The sequence below is a fragment of the Pan troglodytes genome, chromosome 20 (genome assembly GCF_028858775.2).
Source record: "Pan troglodytes isolate AG18354 chromosome 20, NHGRI_mPanTro3-v2.0_pri, whole genome shotgun sequence".
Lineage (NCBI taxonomy): Eukaryota > Metazoa > Chordata > Mammalia > Primates > Hominidae > Pan > Pan troglodytes.
Genome location: NC_072418.2, coordinates 22,550,841 through 22,570,613, shown reverse-complemented (window position 1 = coordinate 22,570,613; position 19,773 = coordinate 22,550,841). Strand labels below are relative to the sequence as shown.

Below are 19,773 nucleotides of genomic sequence, written 5' to 3'. Positions count from 1 at the left end.
GTGAAAAAATCTGTGAGAGAGAGCTACTTCACCAAGTGAATCATTAACCATTAACTGCACTAGGACAAATTTTTCTGATGTGTTAATGCACACAGAACACAGTATCACTGTTGAAATATTCCTCCCAAATAACGTAAATTATAATCTGAATTTAACCATAAAGAAACATCAGTTTTATGCAAACTCCAAAATACAGTTAACTCCTATGTTCTGTAATTTTTAGTAGTAATTTTAAATAGGCTTCATTTAGCACCCTAGAGAGCAAGTATCTCCTAATAATTTTTTTCAGAACATTCTGGGTAATAAATTCTATCCCATTTAAATAAGCATTTTCTGAATTATCTTCTGCATACAGCTAATGGAACACGAGTGGAGGCTTTTACTTTACCATATTTACTAAGGACCACAGTTTTCCCCAATAGGAATCTTGAGTATCCACATCTTTCTGTGTTCAACAGCCACAAAGGGAATATTTTTAATATTGTGGATCATAAATTCTTGCTGATAATTCTGCATGGCATATAAGAAGCTATGACAAACAGAATGTAGAGAAGTCTGTGGGATATAAAAAAGAAATATTTTTCAAAGACCCTTGACTATCATAGGAATTTTAAGAAGTAGTTAAATCAAACTCACGGAGGAAAAACAAAAGTAGAGAAGTAAAGGTTTGTGAGTACTAAACGCATGGCAGTCCAGGAGGCAGAGTGGACACAGCTCTTCATCTGACACGTTTACCTGAAGAAAAGCCATTTTTTTTTCTTTCTCCTCCTTCCCTGGAGTTTCTTCTCAGATGAGATTCTCTGTACAAATTACACCTGCATCTGGAGAATATGCCTTTAAAGGTGTACCACATGTTTACCTGCTACCATGACATCTTCTGGCAGAAAAAGACAGAAAAAGCCACCCATTTCTGTCCTTTAAAACAGAAGAGATTCGGGAACAATGAACTGCTCCATGAAGATAAAAATATAAGTTTCTCCTTTCCTGTCCTCAGGTGCCCTCCCCTGCCATAGACACCAGCAACTTTTGCTACAGTAATGGAAATATGTACCACACTTACCTGTCCCTACCAAACCCAAATAGAATAGGCCCTGTGACCACCCTCTAGTGCACAGGTGGAATTTAACTCTCATGAATATATTTTAAAGCCCTTATACTTGATTCTGGAATCACCTTAGAGTCACATGAGGCACTTCATTAAAAAAACATGGATGCTTCCACCCACAACAATAAACAGAAGCTGTGGGGAGGGCACAAGAGATTTCAGCAAATTGGCCATGTGATCCTAATGAGAAGCCTGGGCTGATAACCACTAAGCTAAGCATTGCCTCTCAAGCTTTAACGAGCTTATAAATCACCTGATAATTGTGGCCGCACATTCTGTAATGTGATTCTGCATGTTTGAAGAGGGTTTATGAATGAGTGTTTTAAACAAGTCCCCTGCCAATGCTGATGTTGCTCCCCACTGGCTCATTATGAGCATTAGTTAGAGAAAGCAGGAACAGCACAGGGTCCCTTACACTTAGCACTCTTGCAATAACCAAATACTTCTAGTAAAAATAAGGACAGCCCATTCCATTTAAAAGTTTTATATTTTTTGCTGGCTCTTTAAAATTTACAGAGGAAACAGAAGACAGCAATATCTGAATAAGTCTGTATTTTAAAAAGAAGATGTACACAGGTACTAATGCAATGTTTATTAAACAGGCACTATGTGCTAGAGTATGATACAGAGCACGGTGCTGGGCATAACACATTATATGATTTAATTCTCTTAACACCCGGGGAGCTCGTACTAAATGTTTCTTAATTTTCAGGATTTAGATAAAGGGCCCATTTTTATTTTTTCTTCTGTTTCTCTGTCATCAAATTTTTTAAAAAATTGTATAGAATAAAAGCTAAATATAGACAGATGAAAGAGATACAGAAGAGTTTAATGTAATCTAGAGAAAATTTCATTGTTTATATTTACTTTTTTGACTTGTGCAGCAACTACTGGATCTACAGGAATAGAAAACAAGTTGCTAAATACAATGTCTCTGCAAGCACTGGTTTTAATAAAAAATTTAAAAACAAACACCTTACAATACATACTTTTTTTTCCCGATTTATCTGCTTTTGAATTTCAAGAAATTGTGAGCACCAGCTCTAGAAAGGCAGCAGGATTCAGCAGCCAAAACTCTGATCTCCTTTAACGAGTTCTGTGAGGCAATACTCCAGGGTAGGTTCAGACCTAACTAAGGTCTCCAAAAAGGATGAATCTGAACACGTCTGGGGCAGGGTGAGAACCCGATGTAGAATTCTGTTCTCTACGCAACTAGGAAACTTCCAGTTTTGTTTTGTTTCTAAGCTTACCTAAAAGAAACTTCAATCCCAGAGTTTCTGTAGTTTTTATCTTTTCTAGTCACTGCCCTGACAACTTTATACTATATACTAGTATGCAACTTAAACAAATCCCTTAAGGTTTTCTAGGGTAATTTTATTAGAAAATAAATATCTACAGTTAGCAAGGTAAAAGAAATAGAAAATATACGGCCAAGCGCGGTGGGTCATGCTTGTAATCTCAAGACTTTGGGAGACCAAGGCGGGTGCAGAACGAGGTCAGCAGTTAAAGACCAGCCTGATCCAGATGATGAAACCCTGCCTCTAGTAAAAATACAAAAATTAGCTAGGTGCAGTGGCAGGCAACTGTAATCCCAGCTACTCGGGAGGCTGAGAAGGGAAAGTCACCTGAACCCGGGCGGCAGAGTTTACAGTGAGCCGAGATCGTGCCACTGCACGCCAGACCAGGTGACAGAGTGAAACACCATCTCAAAAAAAAAAAAGAATTTATAACAATTATTTTGTTCACAAATCTCCCTTCAGGTGTAGACATCAGAAGTCACAACAATATAAAGAAAGTGGTCTAAAGCCCAAGATTTTTAACACATCTATTTATTATACCAACCATATGATGCACACTTCAATTACTTATCCAGTAGCTAGTCTAGACTAAAAGTTTCTGGATTGTAGGAACTATGACTGCTTCATGTATTTTTTTAATGCCCATATGAAGTGGAAGGAGCTAGTTTATCTATCTGGGTCTCCAGATCTTCTCCTTATTATCCAAGTACCAGGAAACTGGAGAAGCTGTCATCGGGGTACCAACCAAAGATATCTCTTGTATGAGGGAATGAACAAACACAGGATGACTCATTTCTCTTACACTGAGACAGAAGCAGAATTAACCACTCTTGTCAGCCTGACAAAATTCTGCTCTGGACATCCTCAGATGCCTCAAAGACACCTGGGTGATTGTGAGAGATTCCCAGTGACCCAGGCCTCATGGCCCAATGATAAGCCAGGCTGGAGAGACTCAGGCTAACTCTAAATAGAAAATGGAACTGCCCTGGTGGAGCTCCAGAACCTGGATCACCCATTCTGATTTGCTAGCTCTTGGGTAAGAGAAAGATCAAAAATACTCTACTCTAGTATTACATTTTACAGCTAAATATAATTGTGGTCATGGCTCTGGATACTTTGTGGCCTCGATCTCTCACTCCTAAGATGCTTATTTACACTTACAGATTCTGCCATCTGAGTCTATTTCTCCTGGAGCCCCTCACATAACTGTAGCAGGTCAATGAACAAGATGTGAAAATCTCAAAGAGCCACATTCCCAAATGGGGGCTGTAAGATGTCTATGTTTACATTCACAATGCAGAAAATGACTTTTGTTCATTTTCTGTACATTCTCAATCCAAGTTCTGGTCCTTTCTTGTAAATCCCAGGCAGAGGCCAGACCTTGTCTGCAGATTCCAGGTAGGATCCACCTGGCTCTGCATCCTTTGGTGTTACAGCAAGTGGAATACAATCAAAGGAGAGATCCCCTCATAGAGACTACTCTAGCACATTCTAAATGGTAAGTCTACATGAAAAAAAAAAAAAGCTGAAAGAACATGAATATAAGTAGATAGTTTACTTGGGTCAAGCTTAAGGATTATAACCTGGGAGCAAAGATTCAAGTTGCCTGGAATCTACATTTTGATTACCAGCAGTTACAAGACAATTTGTAAAGACAACAAGACAGGGACAGAGAGTGGGCTGATACAAAGTTGATTGTCAGAAATTTTTATTTATTTACAGAAATAACATCGATTATTGATTACATATATATTATTATGGTTTAGGGTATGGGATATAGTGTCTAATGTGGCATTATTAGTTTAATTTATAAGTACTTGTGGCAATAGTGAACAGTTTCAAGAGATGAATACATAGTTCAAAGGGGGGAGAAAGACATAACAGTACTTTCATTTTAATGTCTGAGTTTGATAACCAAAGGGACTTGCATTTCTTAGGTAAGTTTTTTTTTCCCCAAATCTCAAGACCTGGATTCAAAATTTGGAGCTTCAAGTTTAGGGCCTGAACGACTGGAGTAGCCACAGGTGTTTACCTGTACATTTGTGAGCACTTAGCAAGAGGAGGAAGGGGAATGTGGAGATTCTCATGTCTCTGTCTACTCAGTGCACACATGTTACTCTGATTGGGTTTCTGGGCTCCATAGTTTCTGAATCAGTTTCAAATCTGAAGATACAAGAGTCACTGAAAAAGGTTAAATGATTAATTAATTGCTGCCCTGTGAAGTTTGTAGAAATTGGGTCTAGCCTCTCTATAAGTGACAGTAGAGGAACTATCAATACCAAATAGGCAGAGACAAAATTCCACGTGCATATTTAACGGACAGCATGCATTTTGCTGCGCAAGTATGGGCTGACTCAAAGTCTGAGAGGGAAAGTCCCCTCTACAGTAAATTCTGGTTGGCACCTTATGTGTTTATATCATGTCTGGTAATTCTAGACACTCTGTGGAAACAATAATTAAAAATTTTCTCTATTTTCAGAGAAACTCCACAATAATAGAACAGAAAGAAAATGGTCTTATTACACAATTAAACTTGAATGTGACATACATCATCATCAATCTGCTTAAGAGACTGCAAAGTCAGAAAGATGGTCATCATAATTAGTCCACAAGTAGAATAATTTTCAGCACCATGTCATATATAGTTCATCCTAAATTCACCTGGATATTGAAGAGGCCATCTGTGTATACTAATTGCTTATATTCAATGACAAATAAACTTTTCACATCATCATAACAGGAGTTGGTTTAGCAGCTTGAAGCCAGGTGAAGCTAGGCTTTCACTCTGCTACAAAAATGGCTGAATAGTGTTCTATCTTTTTGGCTGTTTACATTTTAGAGCAGTGGCTCTGTACTCCCTGGCACTGGGCTACAGCACTCCTGTTTACTTTCTCCTAGTTGCTAGTGTCCTCTCTTTACCGCTACCATCTGCCACTGAGGCACAGCCCAGAGCACAGCTCACATTTTATGTGAACCCCATTTGCCACAGCAGCACTCTAGTATCACATCAGAGAGTGACGTCTGAGCTGCAGGAGGAGAGCCTGCAGGCGTCATGGATAGAATTTCACCTTCACAATAATCAGAATGTAAGCAGTGTTTCAGCCTCAGTTTCTACTTATAATGATGACATGGAAAAAATACTTCTGAATTTTCAGCATGAGTCCAGATAGACATATCTTCAAAAGTTCTCACTATGACAGCCCACCTCATTCAGACACCACGGGATACTAATAGGATTTCTGAAACAGACACCCAAAGCATTAGAGAGAAAACCAAATCTCCATCTGAGCAAGATTTTTTTTTTTTTTTTTTTTTTTTGAGACAGAGTTTCACTGTTGTTGCCCAGGCTAGAGTGCAATGGTGTGATCTCGGCTCACAGCAACCTCCGCCTCCTGGGTTCAAGCCATCCTCCTGCCTCAGCCTCTGGAGTAGCTGGGATTACAGGCATGTGCCACCATGCCTGGCTAATTTTTGTATTTTTAGTAAAGAAGGGGTTTCTCCATGTTGGTCAGGCTGGTCTCGAACTCCTGACCTCAGGTGATCTGTCCACCTCGGCCTCCCAAAGTGCTAGGATTAGAGGCGTGAGCCACTGCGCCCGGCCAGCAAGATTATTTTGAAAGAAAAAAGGTAAAAAGATCTTAAGAAAAAGCTCAGATTAGATATAAGATTGATCATCAGCCAGAAAATACGCCCCTAAAAGCAATTTATTTCTAAACACCCAAAGTGCACAGCTACTCTCAGTATGAGAAACATGAGCATTATGAAGCAAGAGGGCAGATTTTCAGAAAAATTTTATAAAGTTTCTTTTCCATCTCTGCTGCAGTCTCATTTTCTAGCCATTGAATGGGGGTTCTATATGGAAATCATCCGTCAACTTCCAACAACACTTTTTCATGAAGAAATAGAATCTGACTGTGTTCATACAGTGGAACATATTAGAGCTTGTAACACAGTTAACTGAAGAGCTATTATGGTTTTTGGTGGCCACATCACCTGTCTTTATTTGTCCTGTAATAGCAGCGTTCCAATTTAGTGAAACAAAAGATACTAAAATTGTGTTTACCCATAATGACCCCTATTGAATAAAGTAACAAACATGTCAGACTAACTGTAACACTTTGGTAGTAAATTTTCTTTGGATATTAGATATAAATAAGTATGAATATTTTAATGTACTAGTAGTAATGTATGTAGCATTTGAAAAAATTGCAACTATACTTCAAACACTTTATATTTCAAAAGTATAAATAACAATATTAAAATAACCATTTAAGTGATTCATTCAAAGTAAGTATTGCAGCTTTATATTCATACTATTGTAGAATATACTGTTTATGGCTCACACCTGTAATTCCAGCACTTTGGGAAGCTGTGGTGGGTGAATCACCTGAGGTCAGGAGTTCAAGATCAAGCTGGCGAACATGGTAAGACTCCATCTCTGCTAAAAATACAAAAGCTTAGCCAGGTGTGGTGATGCATGCCAGTTACTCGGGAGGCTGAGGCAGGAGAATCACTTGAACCCAGGAGGCAGCAGTTGCAGTGAGCTGAGATCATGCCACTGCACTGCAGCCTGGGCAACAGAGTGAGACTCTGTCTCAAAAAAAAAAAAAAGAAAGAAAATGCTGTTAAATTTATATGAATGCAGGTTGTCTGCAAATACTACACATAACTATGCTAATTGTTCTGAAGTAATAAATAGAAAGCAAGGCACAACTACAGACTCCACTGTTCAGTTTACACACTGAACTGTTTTTGCTTTTGCAGTATAAGCACTTCAGCCGGCAAATATTTGATAATTAACTTGAATAATCAGGTTTCTGTCAATGGAACTTAGTATCTTTTAGTCTTTATCATTCGGTATTGCTAAATTTAATCCTATTTTTGTGCTAAGCTTCTGTGTGCTCCTAAAATGAGCTTTTATCTAAACAAATCTGTGTCTACTTTGAAGGACTAAAAATGGAAAAAATAAACTTTTCAGAAGCCAAAACAAAGCAATAAATCTGAAGTACTAGATAAAGACAATCTGGGGTCAGAAAAAATTACAAAAAGTTTATTTAGCTGTTAATATGATTTACATATATGTTTTAAAAAGCAGAAAAAACATCTATATATAATCTAAAACCCTAAGGAGAAGAGAGAATAGCAAAATTTTGGGGGGAACTTTTTAAAGAATTTTTGAACTCTTGGACACCTCAATTTTGCACACTAGATGCACTTGAAAGAATCTTTATGGGGGAAAAAGCAGAAGAGAAAAAGATGTTTTTAAAAATTCCATGAGTGCACAAGACCAACAGAATAGAGAGCCCAGAAATAATGACACCCTCCTACAACCATCAGATTTTTGCCAAAGCTGACAAGAGAAATGTGGGAAGAATTACTTATTTCATAAATGGTGCTCAAATAACTACCTAGCACTATGTAGAAGACTGAAACTGGACCCCTTCATTACATCATATACAAAAATCAACTCAGGACAAATTAAACACTTAAATGAAAAACTTGAAATTATAAGAAACCCTGAAAGATAACTAGAAAATACCATTCTAGACACAGAAACTGGCAAAGACTTCACCATGAAGCTACGAAAAGCAACTGTAACAAAAGCAAAAATTGACAAATGGGACCTATTTAAACTAAAGAGGTTTTCACAGCAAAAGAAACTGAGTAAACAGACAACCTACCAAATAAAAGAAAATATTTGCAAACTTTGTCTCTGACAAAGGTCTAATGTCCAGAATTTATTAAGAACTTAAACAATTTTACAAGAATAACCAAACAACCTCATTAAAAAGTAGGCAAAAAAAAAAAACCATGAACAGATGCTTTTCAAAAGCAGGCATACATGTGACTAACAAGCATATGAAAAAAAAGTTCATCACTAATCATTACAGAAATTAAAGAAAAACCACAATGAGATACCACCGCACACCAGTCAGAATGGCTATTTTTAAAAAGTCAAAAGGTAACAGATACTGGCAAGGTTGCAGAGAAAGGAGAAAGGAGATGCTTATACTCCGCTGGTGGGAGTGTAAATTAGTTCAACAACTGTAAAAAGCAGTGTGGCGATTCCTCACAGAACTAGTAACAGAATTATCATTTGACCCAGAAACCTTATAATTGGGTATATACCCTGTCAGGCCAAAGAAATATAAATTATTATATTATAAAGACACATCCACATTCATGTTCATTGCAGCACTACTCACAACAGCAAAGACATGGACAGGCCATAAATGCCTATCAATGGTAGAATGAATAAAGAAAATACAGTATGGTCAGATGCGGTGGCTCATGCCTGTAATCCCAGCACTTTGGGAGGCTGAGGCTGGTGGATTGCCTGAGCTCAGAAGTTTGAGACCAGCCTGGCAACATGGCAAAATTCTGTCTCCAAGGAAAAAAAAAAAAAACTGGCCAGGTGTGGTAATGCATATGTGTAGTTTCAGCTACTTGGGAGGATGAGGTAGGAGAGAATTCCTTGAGCCTGGGAGGCTGAGGCTAAAGTAAGCCAATATCATGCCATGGCACTCTAGCCTGGGCCATAAGTGAGACCAAAAATAAAAGATTTAGTAAAAACAAAATATGGTACATAAACATCATGGAATACTCTGTGGCCATTTAAAAAAAAAATCATGTTCTTTGCAATAACATTGATGAAGCTGGAGACCATTATTCTTAGAAAACTAATGCAGAAATAGAAAACCAAATGCATGTTGTTATTTACAAGGGAGAGCTAAATAATAAGAACACATAAACACAAAGAGAAAAACAACAGACACTGAGGCCTAGTTGAGGGTGGAGGGTGGGAGGAGTAAGAGGATCAGAAAATATACCTGTTTGGTGCTATGTTTAGTACCTCAGTGAAAAAATAATCTGCACACCAAATCCCCATAATTTCAGCTGTATAACAAACCCACATGGGTACCTCAAACCAAAAATAAAAGCTAAAAGAAAAAAAAAATCCCTGAGTGAGAGAGAGCACAATGTAGGTGAAAGGACTGATTTTTGCTACAGATAGTGGCCCAGGTGGGGCTGTACCCTGATTTATTTCCGTGCGAATGCAGGCAGGTGAGATTATGAACAGGTGGTCCAGACCCTAGGTTGGTGGAGAAAACAGGTTGCTGGTGCAGATTCAGTGTCTGGGGGTGGGGATATGCCAGGGGACCTGTAGACACTTGTGGGTTCTTCGAAAAAAACACAGATCAAAAATGCCACGGTGAGGTTCCTGAGGGTAGTGCGTAGTTCAGGGAGAAGTGTGGACATGTCAATGTCTAGTGTGTGTGTTTTTGTGAGTGGGTGGGAATCCTGTGGTGGCAGCTGTGAGAAAAGGGAGTCTGTCATCAGAGCTCCTTTTCTCTAAGTTTTCAGTCATCTCTCACCCTGGGAGAAGACCTGGAATTGCAGGACAATGGGCAGCGTGACAGCCTGTGTAGAGGAGACCAGAGCCTCCCATTCCCAAACACCCAGAGTTTTATTCCAGGCCAGGGCTCCATGATATCTTTTTTCTGGCACCAAATCTGTAGTTTGCTGAACATCAAACAATTCTCCAACACCAACTCATTGTCTAACATTTGAATTCTGACACCACCCAGAGTCAGCACAGACCCTGATTCAGGGCTCAGTCCCACAACATTGTCCTCACTGCAGATGCCAGACACAAACACCATGGGCCCATCTATGCTTCTGAGCTACTGTTTAAAAATTGGGGACTCCTATCACCTCCATGAAACTCAACAATTTGGTAGAGCTACTCACAGAACTCAGCAAAACACTGTAGTTATGTTTACTGGTTTCATATATAAGATGCAGCCCAGGAAAAGCCAAAAGGAAGAAATGCATAGAACAAAGAAAAGAGATGAGGAAAGATGAAACACATAGATAATCCTGGAAAATATTTGTGATTAATACAATTCGCCGTCCTTTGTGTGCTCCAGAAACAGTTTATAGAAAAACACTCTTTCCCTTATGACTTAGTGCTCTCTTTTCTTACCTATCACACAGCCAGACACACACTCTGCACATTTTCTCCTATTTCTCATTAAAAAAAAAAAAAAAAAAATCAGCTGTATTTGTTTTCAGTGGTCAAAATAAAATATTTCCTTTTTTTTTTTTTCCAGCCAGAATCTCGCTCTGTTGCCCAGGCTGGAGTGCAGCGGCGCAATCTCGGTTCACTGCAACCTCTGCCTGCAGGGTTCGAGCAATTCTCCTGCCTCAGCCTCCCAAGTTTCTAGGATTACAAGCGCCCGCCTAGTTTTTGTATTTGTAGTAGACACAGGGTTCCACCACGTTGGCCAGGCTGGTCTTGAACTCCTAACCTCAGGTGATCCGCCTGCCTCTGCCTCCCAAAGTGCTCGGATTACAGGTGTGAGCCACCCGCCAGGCCTGAAATATTTTTTTGTTTGTTTTCAGAGTCTTGCTCTGTCGCCAGGCTGGAGTGCTGTGGCTTGATCTGGCTCACTGCAACCCCTGCTTCTCGGGTTCTAGCGATTCTCCTGCCTAAGCCTCCTGAGTAGCTGGGAATACAGGTGCGCGCCAACACGCTGAGTTAATTTTTGTATTTTTAGTAACGATGGAGTTTCACCACGTTGGCCAGGATGGTCTCGATCTCCTGACCTCGTGACCTGTCCGCCTTGGCCTCCCAAAGTGCTGGGATTACCAGCACTGGTAATCCCAGTGCTGGCCTCCCAAAGGCATAAGCCACCGGGCCAAGCCTAAAATAAAATATTTCCTAATCAAACTTTACTTAGGTTTATCTCCCTCCCTCAGGCTCCTGAACTTTGAGCTACCCTCACTCTGAGTCAACATACAGCCCCACTTTACATCCCTCCTAAGAACATGGTGATTTCAGGGTAAGACATTCTCTGATGTAAAATCTGACTTTTTCACCCTCCATTTGCCATTCCCCTCCCACCTCCTTTCTAATCTTGTTTGCTCCTCCCTAGGGAGAAAAGCCCTTTTCTGCCTACATTTTTGCAAGCCATAAAGATCTTAGAGTTAGTTGGTACTTCCTCCTGTTGTAATACTTTCTTGAAATTCATTTTTTACATAAATTAACGTTTTTATTTTACAAAGTCTAAAATGTTCCTCAAAACAATAACAACTTCATCGTCAGTAAGATCCTCCCAAAGGCCGGGCGCGGTGGCTCACGCCTGTAATCCCAGCACTTTGGGAGGCCGAGGCGGGTGGACCATGAGGTCATGAGATCGAGACCATCCTGGCTCACACGGTGAAACCCCGTCTCTACTAAAAAAAAATTTTTTTAATTAGCCGGGCGTGGTGGTGGGTGCCTGTAGTCCCAGCTACTCCGGAGGCTGAGGCAGGAGAATGGCCTGAACCCGGGAGGCGGAGCTTGCAGTGAGTCGAGATCGCGCCACCGCTCTCCAGCCTGGGCGACAGAGCGAGACTCCGTCTAAAAAAAAAAAAAAAAAAAAAAAAAGATCCTCCCAGTTTCCTTTCATCTTAACCTTAACTGCATCTGCTTGTGGGGCCCCAGCTTTCTGGGGCTCTGTACCTTCTCTCAGAATAACGCCTCCTTCCATGGCTGCGGTGAACAGGCTGGGACATCTGCAGGGCAGGCTCCCCAGAAAAAGCTAAATAGGACTTTATAAAGTCCTGTTGGCTGGGCCCTGTGGCTCATGCCTGTAATCCCAGCACTTCAGGAGGCCAAGGCAGGCAGATCACCTGAGGCCGGGAGCTCGAGACCAGCCTGACCAACATGGAGAAAACCCGTCTCTACTAAAAACACAAAATCAGCCAGGCATGATGGTGCATGCCTGTAATCCCAGCTACTTGAGAGGCTGAGGCAGGAGAATCGCTTGAACCCAGGAGGTGGAGATTTCAGTGAGCCATGATTGCGCCACTGTACTCCACCTGGGCAACAAAAGCAAAACGCAAAACTCTGTCCAAAAAAAAAAAAAACCTTCTGTTTTAGGCTTAATATTAGCCTTAGCTTGGAGTCACTAGGTTCAAGCTTTGTCATGTCATAGTTATTCACTTGGTTTTTGAAACTAAGTGTTTGAAAAATCCGTGAAATTACTCAAACACAGTATTTACATAAGGGAAGGAAATTTTAAGATGTCTATTTTTTTTTTTTAGACGGAGTCTCACTCTGTCACCAAGGCTGGAGTACAATGGCAAGCTCTCGGCTCACTGCACCTCGCCTCCCAGGTTCAAGCAATTCTCGTGCGTCAGCCTCCCAAGTAGCTGGGATTACAGACGCCTGCCACCAATCCCGGCTAATTTTTGTATTTTTAGTAGAGATGGGCTTTCACCATGTTGGCCAGGCTGGCCTAGAACTCCTGACCTTGTGATCCATCCGCCACGACCTCACAAAGTGCTGGGATTACAGGCATCAGCCACCGCGCTGGGCCAGGAAGGGGAATTTAACCCTAACGCAGTTCCGGTTTTTGTGTCCTTCCCATGTTGGCTGGGGTCCCACCGCACAATCTAAGCTGATCCTGGTTGGGCTAGACACAAACTTTTTCCAAATAGGGTAAACGCGCGATGTTTTGAGAAAAGGAGAATGGGGAAAAAGAAGGGGTAGGGTTGATTTACAATTTTTACAACTTATGACCAGGAAGTTGAGTCTCTGAAGAGGAACTTAAATTGCCCTAACAACTCCTCAAGTGATCCGCCCGCCTCGGCCTCCCAAAGTGCTGCGATTACAGGAGTGAGCCACCTTGCCCAGCCCCATAAATTTTTAATAGGAGAAAAGAGAAACTGTGAACCCAACCCACTAAAGCTCTTCCCATTCGTGAACCCGCACTCCGAGTCAGGATTCTCCCCTGACGACTCTCCCGTGGTCTCTGCACAATCTGGGAGAGAAGCGGCGCTGCGAGTGCGGAGCTGCCCAGCGAGGGCTCCAAGCCAGGGCACAGTCACCGCACAGTGAAGAGACAGGACGCCCGGGGGCTGCGCTATGAGCGCAGCCGCCATCTTATGGCTGAAGGGAACCGAGGCCGAGCTGCGCAAGAACTCCGGCGCAGATAGTGGAGCTGACTACGGGGATACCTGAGTCCCGCCACCGTCACTTTCCACCGGTTCCAACCAGCCCCTCCCCGTCGCTTGGGATGTCGGACCGGCACTCTCACCATTTCTAGGCTTCCCGGGGTCCTGGTGTCTTAGCTGTGGATCTCCCAATACCTGCAGGTCACAGGGCCACAGAGGCTGGGCCTGTAGGAGCACAGGACACAGAGTACTGAAGAGGAGACCTGGAGCTCCGGCTGCACCGAGAGACAAAGGACCCGCCAAACCAGAAGCCGCCCTGTTCGGTCCGGCTGCTTGCCTGATTGGACGTTTCCAGCCCAGCGTCCCTGATTGGATAATTCTTAAGGCCCCGCCCCCTCAGGACCTGAGTGACAGAAGATGTGATCACATGCTGGGCTGAGTGAAGAAGAGTAACAGCCTAAGCTGCAGCCTTTTCAGCAGGGCTTCCTCCCTGAGCTGAGCCACGTCCACCCCAGAGCATGGGAACATTCTCTTTTTTACTCTCTCTTTTTGAATGTATTGAAAAGGTGAACAGAAGTATTTTGTTGTCATATTAATAATACTGTTGGAAGTAAAGTGTTCGGTGTCGCAAAGTGAAACCAGTACTCAGGCAAAAGTTTTTTTAGTAAGGCAATTTACTTCTGCAAAAGGTTTTTGTTTGCATTAATCACGATCGCAAGAGCACCCTGAACAAAGGAGGGAAGGGGTCTTTATTTTTAACGTAAAGTCTCTTCCTCTGTGTTACTCCCCCATGGGCTAGGGTCGGACCCCACAATCTAAACTGACCCGATTGGCTATTTGTAAATATTTTTCCAAATAAGGAAGGGAAGGGGCATGTATAAGTCACAGTGGTGGGACGTGTGGTTTTGAAGGGTGGGAAGGCTGCAGAGTGAGTAATCAAGGGAACAGATGTGAATTATTGATTAGAGCTGTTGGGAAGGAAGGTTGTTACAGTAACTAGGGGCAAGGAGGCATGGAGAACAAGAAAGTTGAGTTTGAGAACAAAGAACCAGAAAGTTAAGACTAAACCTTTGAAGAGGAATTTATTGTATTTTACAATTTCCCCCTTTTAATTTTTATAATTAAAAAAAAACTTTTTTTTTGAGATGGAGTTTTGCTCTCGTTGCTTAGGCTGGAGTGCAATGGCACGATTTTGGCTCACTACAACATTTGCCTCCCAGGTTCAAGCAATTCTTCTGCCTCAGCCTCCCAAGTAGCTGGGAGTACAGGCATGTGCCACCACGACCAGCTAATTTTGTATCTTTAGTATAGATGGGGCTTCTTCATATTTGTCAGGCTGGTCTCTAACTTCTGACCTCGGGTGATCCGCCCACATCAGCCTCTCAAAGTGCTGGGATTACAGGCGTGAGCCACCGCGACCACACGCTTTTTAAAACTTTTTAAACATACCTTTACTTTGTTGTTTGACTTGATCTTTTAAAAGGAAAAGTTTATCTGAATAAGGTGGAGGAGAACTAAGGGAGGTTTTCGTAAGTGTCGTTTTTATAAGTCTTTGTACTAGCCCACAGATGCATGGTATGACACAACACCCAACAAGAATTAGTACACCTATTACAACTATAAGAGAAGTAAGAATTGAGGCTATGATTTTTTTCATTTACTGAACCACCTCTCTAGCCATTCTGAAAACGTGTTATTGACCCCAGAATTTTTAGCTAATTCATTGGATAAAGTGGTAAGTTCATGTAAGGCCCTTCTTATGTTCCTATTGGGGGCAGTATTGTTTCGGATGAAGGTACAACATTGAGTTTTAATCATAACACAAACTCCACCTTTTTCTGCTAATATTATGTCCAGGGCCATTTTGTTTTTCTAAGTTATCTGGCTAGTAGGCCTTAATTGGTCGGCTATTTCTTTGACAGCATTTCTGGTGTAATTAATAAACCAATATTGATTATAATAGATGTGATTCATCTATCTAATCTACATTTTTATTAATAGTTACCCGTGGAAATATTGATTTAAATCCTGCAGCTATTTGATCTTGGGCTTTGAATTCATCAGGTACCACCTGTGGGACTCCAGTTGTGTCTAAATAAACTTGAAAGTCAAAAGACACATAAGGGGCTTCTCTTATTTTACAGTGTTGTGGTTTTTCTTTTTCTAGTCGATGAAATGCCAGAGTGAAAGGGATAGCCAACTGGACAACAGTGCAAGTGCCGTTCCAGTTACTTGGCAGAGTGTCCAGTAAGGGTCCACCACAATACCACCATATATTTGCTCAAAGATGAACAAGGGCAGACTGACTGGTAAGATCTTGGAAAGGCTTAAGCTCACTGTATCCCATTAGGTCTCCAAGAAATGCCAAGTTTTCCCCTTGTCGTGAGAGACACGAGGTAAAATTGACGCTAGGAGATGGAGGCTGGATGGCTCTTGGGGCCTGACCCACAGGGTGCTGGACTTTAAGAAATAGCAGAGAGAGAGCTCAGCAGGATTTATTACCCTAGGCTGTGGGGTCTTGGAAAAGAGCTACTATACAGTTTATGCCTGGTCAACTAGAAGATCATCTGAGTGGGAAAGGGACAATTTGGGCCTCTGGCACAAATTCTGTGCACAAGCATAACAATTGCTTTTGCTTAATGTGTGCACAGAATATTTGATCCATTTTAACCAGGCATTTGTATCTTGGTATCTTGTTTTAATTGTTAGAGTTTGCCTTAAATTAGTTACTTTTACAATATCTATTTTAGTCTTATCACTGGGCATAGAAGATATGACAGTCTGGTTAGAAAAGAGCTTAGAAGAGAGGGAAGGGAGCGAAGAGCATGAGGGATGATTAGACGCATTTTGAAAGACCCTATGAGATTTGTGCCAGCCAAGTTGGGTCTTATGCCATAGAAGCAGCTCAAATCAAAGTGGGGTTAGGATCCATAGAAGTGGGGGTGAGAATAGAAATTTGCACCAGATTACATCGGTTAAACTGGCAATTGGAAGGAGTGTTTCCTTTAGCAAAGCAAATATATGGCTTTAAGGACATACAACCACTTGTTGATGAGGTCCAGCCCTGATATTCGATTGTTTATAAAACATCATTCCAGCTGTGGCAGGCCTGTTTTTTTTACATTTGTTAAAGAACAGGAGTCGTGTTAGTGGGAGCCTCTTGTCCAAAAGTGACAGAGATATTTCTCTGAGGCTGAGAGCTGTTTTTGACTCTGGAGATTTTCACAGGGCATAATGAGGCAAGCACTAAAGGAAATAGTTTGGGGTGAGCCCAACCTAGTTACATTAATAACGAGAGGATTAGCAATAGAAGGGGAAAAGGAGAAGGAGTAACAGAACAGATGGAAGATAGGTAAATTTTCTTAGCTTTAGTTTGGTAGGGTTCTCCCCTGGAACTATGGCCCATGATCCTGGAGAGGGTGTAGCAGGACGAGCCACAGACAAAACTCCTCAGACACCGAGTTAAAGAAGGAAGGGGTTTATTCAGCCAGGGGCATTGGCAAAACTCCTGTCTCAAGAGCTGAGCTCCCCAAGTGAGCAATTCCTGTCCCTTTTAAAGGTTCACAACTCTAAGGGGATGTGTGTGAGAGGGTCATGATTGAATGAGCAAGCAGGGGGTACATGACTGGGGGCTGCATGCACCGGTAGTTAGATCAGAACAAAACAGGATAGGGATTTTCACAGTGCATTTCTATACAATGTCTGTAATCTGTAGATAACATAACCGATTAGGTCAGGGGTTGATCTTTAACTACCAGGCCCAGGGTGTGGCGCTGGGCTGTCTGCTTGTGGATTTCATTTCTGCCTTTTAGTTTTTACTTTTTCTTTCTTTGGAAGCAGAAATTGGGCATAAGACAATATGAGGGGTGGTCTCCTCCCTTATTCCCCCACTTTGAGACTCTCACTCAATAGTGGGAGTTCTCACTTTTATTTTTACTACCTATGTTTTCTTGCAAGACAGATCGATAGTGATTCATATATTACACTTCTGCTGAAGCATTTTGGTGAACCAAGGTAACGATGAAGCTTTTTATCATCTGAAGAAGTACAGGTAGCAAACAAGGGAGTGGTAAGCAGGTTCCTATTACTATTATAACTTTTATTATAAGAGTTTTAAATCCTCTTAGCGCTGGGAACCATTTTCTAAACATGGCCCCAGGATCAAATCCATGCCACACTTGCATGGGCACGTGTGCCAGTTTTGTCATATCTCTAACTATGTCTTCAACAACTGGCCCTTGATTATCTATGTGTAGGCAGCAATTAGTAAGGTTAAATTTCCTGCAGACCCCTCCTTCAGCTGCTGGCAAGTAGTCGAGGGCTAATCTATTTTGATATACAGCATTTCTCATCTGAGTTTCTTGCCAGGCCAGAATAGTCAAGGCTCTGCTGGTTTTATTAGTGATTATTTTTAAGACAGCTTGTAACCATATGATTCGGTCGATCATGTAAATGGGGGTCCGGTATCCCCACGAGCCATCTTGTGCCTAAGTAGCAGGCCTATAATATTGTATGATTCTCTCAGGGGGCCATTTATCATTTTTTCAATTTCTTATAGCTATGATTCTCTTTTCGCGGGAAGCGTAGACAGGGAAGCCAAGGAGTTTGCCTGTTTTTATGGGCAGTAGGAAGAAAGATGGTTTAATAGTGCCAATAACACAACTACCTGCCTACTGGTCAGTAATCTGTCATAAGCTCTATGCCTACATATCCAGTATAATCCAGTGGGGGCTGTCCAGTCCCGGTGGGAGTCCAGGTGGGTCCAGTTTGCAACTTTGAGAATTTACTAAATTTTCTCTCTGTGTGATTTGAACTCCACCAAGTGATTGTTTTTGTGGTACCATTATACAGTTTCTGTCTCCGACAACTAAGTCATCCTACGCGGTGAGTGAATTCTTTTCCTTCTCTAGCTATGCAATATTGTTTAATAATTGAGGCTTTTAGGATCAGAAATTATCAGGGTGATTGTTTTGAGCCAGGAATTCATCAGGTACTGTAGGTACTAATTCTCAGGCTTCCCATGGCCATTGATCTCTTATTACAGCTTCTCCACATACATAACATGAAGTGACATTGAGAGACTGGGCTACATGCTTGGCTAATTGCAAAAACAAATTTCTTGTTTTTCCTGGAATTTCTGGTACTGGCACATTTAGTTCATCATAGAAAGTTTGAAACACTGGCTCAGGAGAGTCTTTGTAAACTTCTCGAACCAAGATATTTACTCGAGGATCCAGTCTGGCCCCGTCGATTCCTAAGGTCACATGCTCCTCTTTTTTTCTAGCGAGGATCAAGGGGATTGGTTATTACTAGCTCTAAGGGGTTACATTGTCCCTTAGTACAGGAAGGGCCATTTTTTCCTTTCTGAAGGTGGGATGGATCTTTTTCTTTTTTTTTTTTATCCAAGTGGCCTAAATGACACAAGACCAGTATTTACATTTATTTCCACACAGTGCTAATTTATGACAGTTGTTTTTATTTTCTGCCATATAGCCTCTTTTCTAATTAAGAGAACCACACCTTATTCCTAACTTATTACTATTAATGACAGCACAGGGATCAAATTTTAAGGTGACTTGTTTGGGCACCCCTTTTTCTTCTGTTTTGGCTAACACTTTACTCATATTATTTATGAGCCCCAACCAGTCCTCAGTCCTTAATCTTATTTAAAAAACTGTCCCTCCAGGGTTCAAGCAATTCTCCTGCCTCAGCCTCCAGGCATGCATGACCATGTCCAGCTAATTTTTGTATTTTTAGTAGAGACGGGGTTTCACCATGTTGGCCAGGCTGATCTTGAACTCCCGACCTCAGGCAATCCACCTGCTTCATTAAATTATGCACTAAAAGTGTATAATTACACTGTTTGTAATACAAATGATAAACGCTAGAGGTGACGGATATCTTATTTACCCTAATGAAATTTCTACATATTGTATGCCTGAATCAAAATATACCATATAAGGCATAAATATATACACATACAATATACCCACAAATACTAATAATAAATTTCAGTAAGAAAAAAATAGGCAGGGTGCGGTGGCTTATGCCTGTAATCCCAGCACTTTGGGAGGCCGAGGTGGGCGAATCACTTCAGGTCAGGAGTATGGGACCAGCCTGGCCAACATGGTGAAACCCCGTCTCTACTAAAAATACAAAAATTAACCAGGCATGGTGGCGCACACCTGTAATCCGAGAACTCCCAGGTTCAAGCAATTCTCTTGCCTCAGCCTCCTGAATAGCTGGGATTACAGGCATGTGCCATCATGCCCAGCTAATTTTTGTATTTTTAGTAGAGGTGGGGTTTCTCAATGTTGGTCAGGCTGGTCTCGATCTCCTGACCTCAAGTGATCCATCTGCCTCAGCCTCCCAAAGTGCTAGGATTACAGGAATGAGCCACGGCACCCATCCCATACAACTTTATAT

At 41.5% G+C, this 19,773-nt stretch overlaps 1 protein-coding gene across 2 annotated transcripts in view; it reads right to left on the bottom strand.

Moving 5' to 3' along the window:
• ZNF93 (zinc finger protein 93) overlaps positions 1-13,708 on the bottom strand; it is a 34,383-nt gene extending 20,675 nt beyond the window's left edge. The window contains exon 1 of one of the 2 annotated variants that reach the window (XM_063801425.1): positions 13,491-13,708. In XM_063801425.1, the coding sequence (XP_063657495.1) occupies positions 13,491-13,493 (3 nt within the window). In that variant the 5' untranslated portion in view covers positions 13,494-13,708. The remainder of the gene's footprint in view (positions 1-13,490) is intronic. The other variant, XM_063801427.1, reaches the window with a different exon arrangement.
• Positions 13,709-19,773: the final 6,065 nt, after the last annotated feature.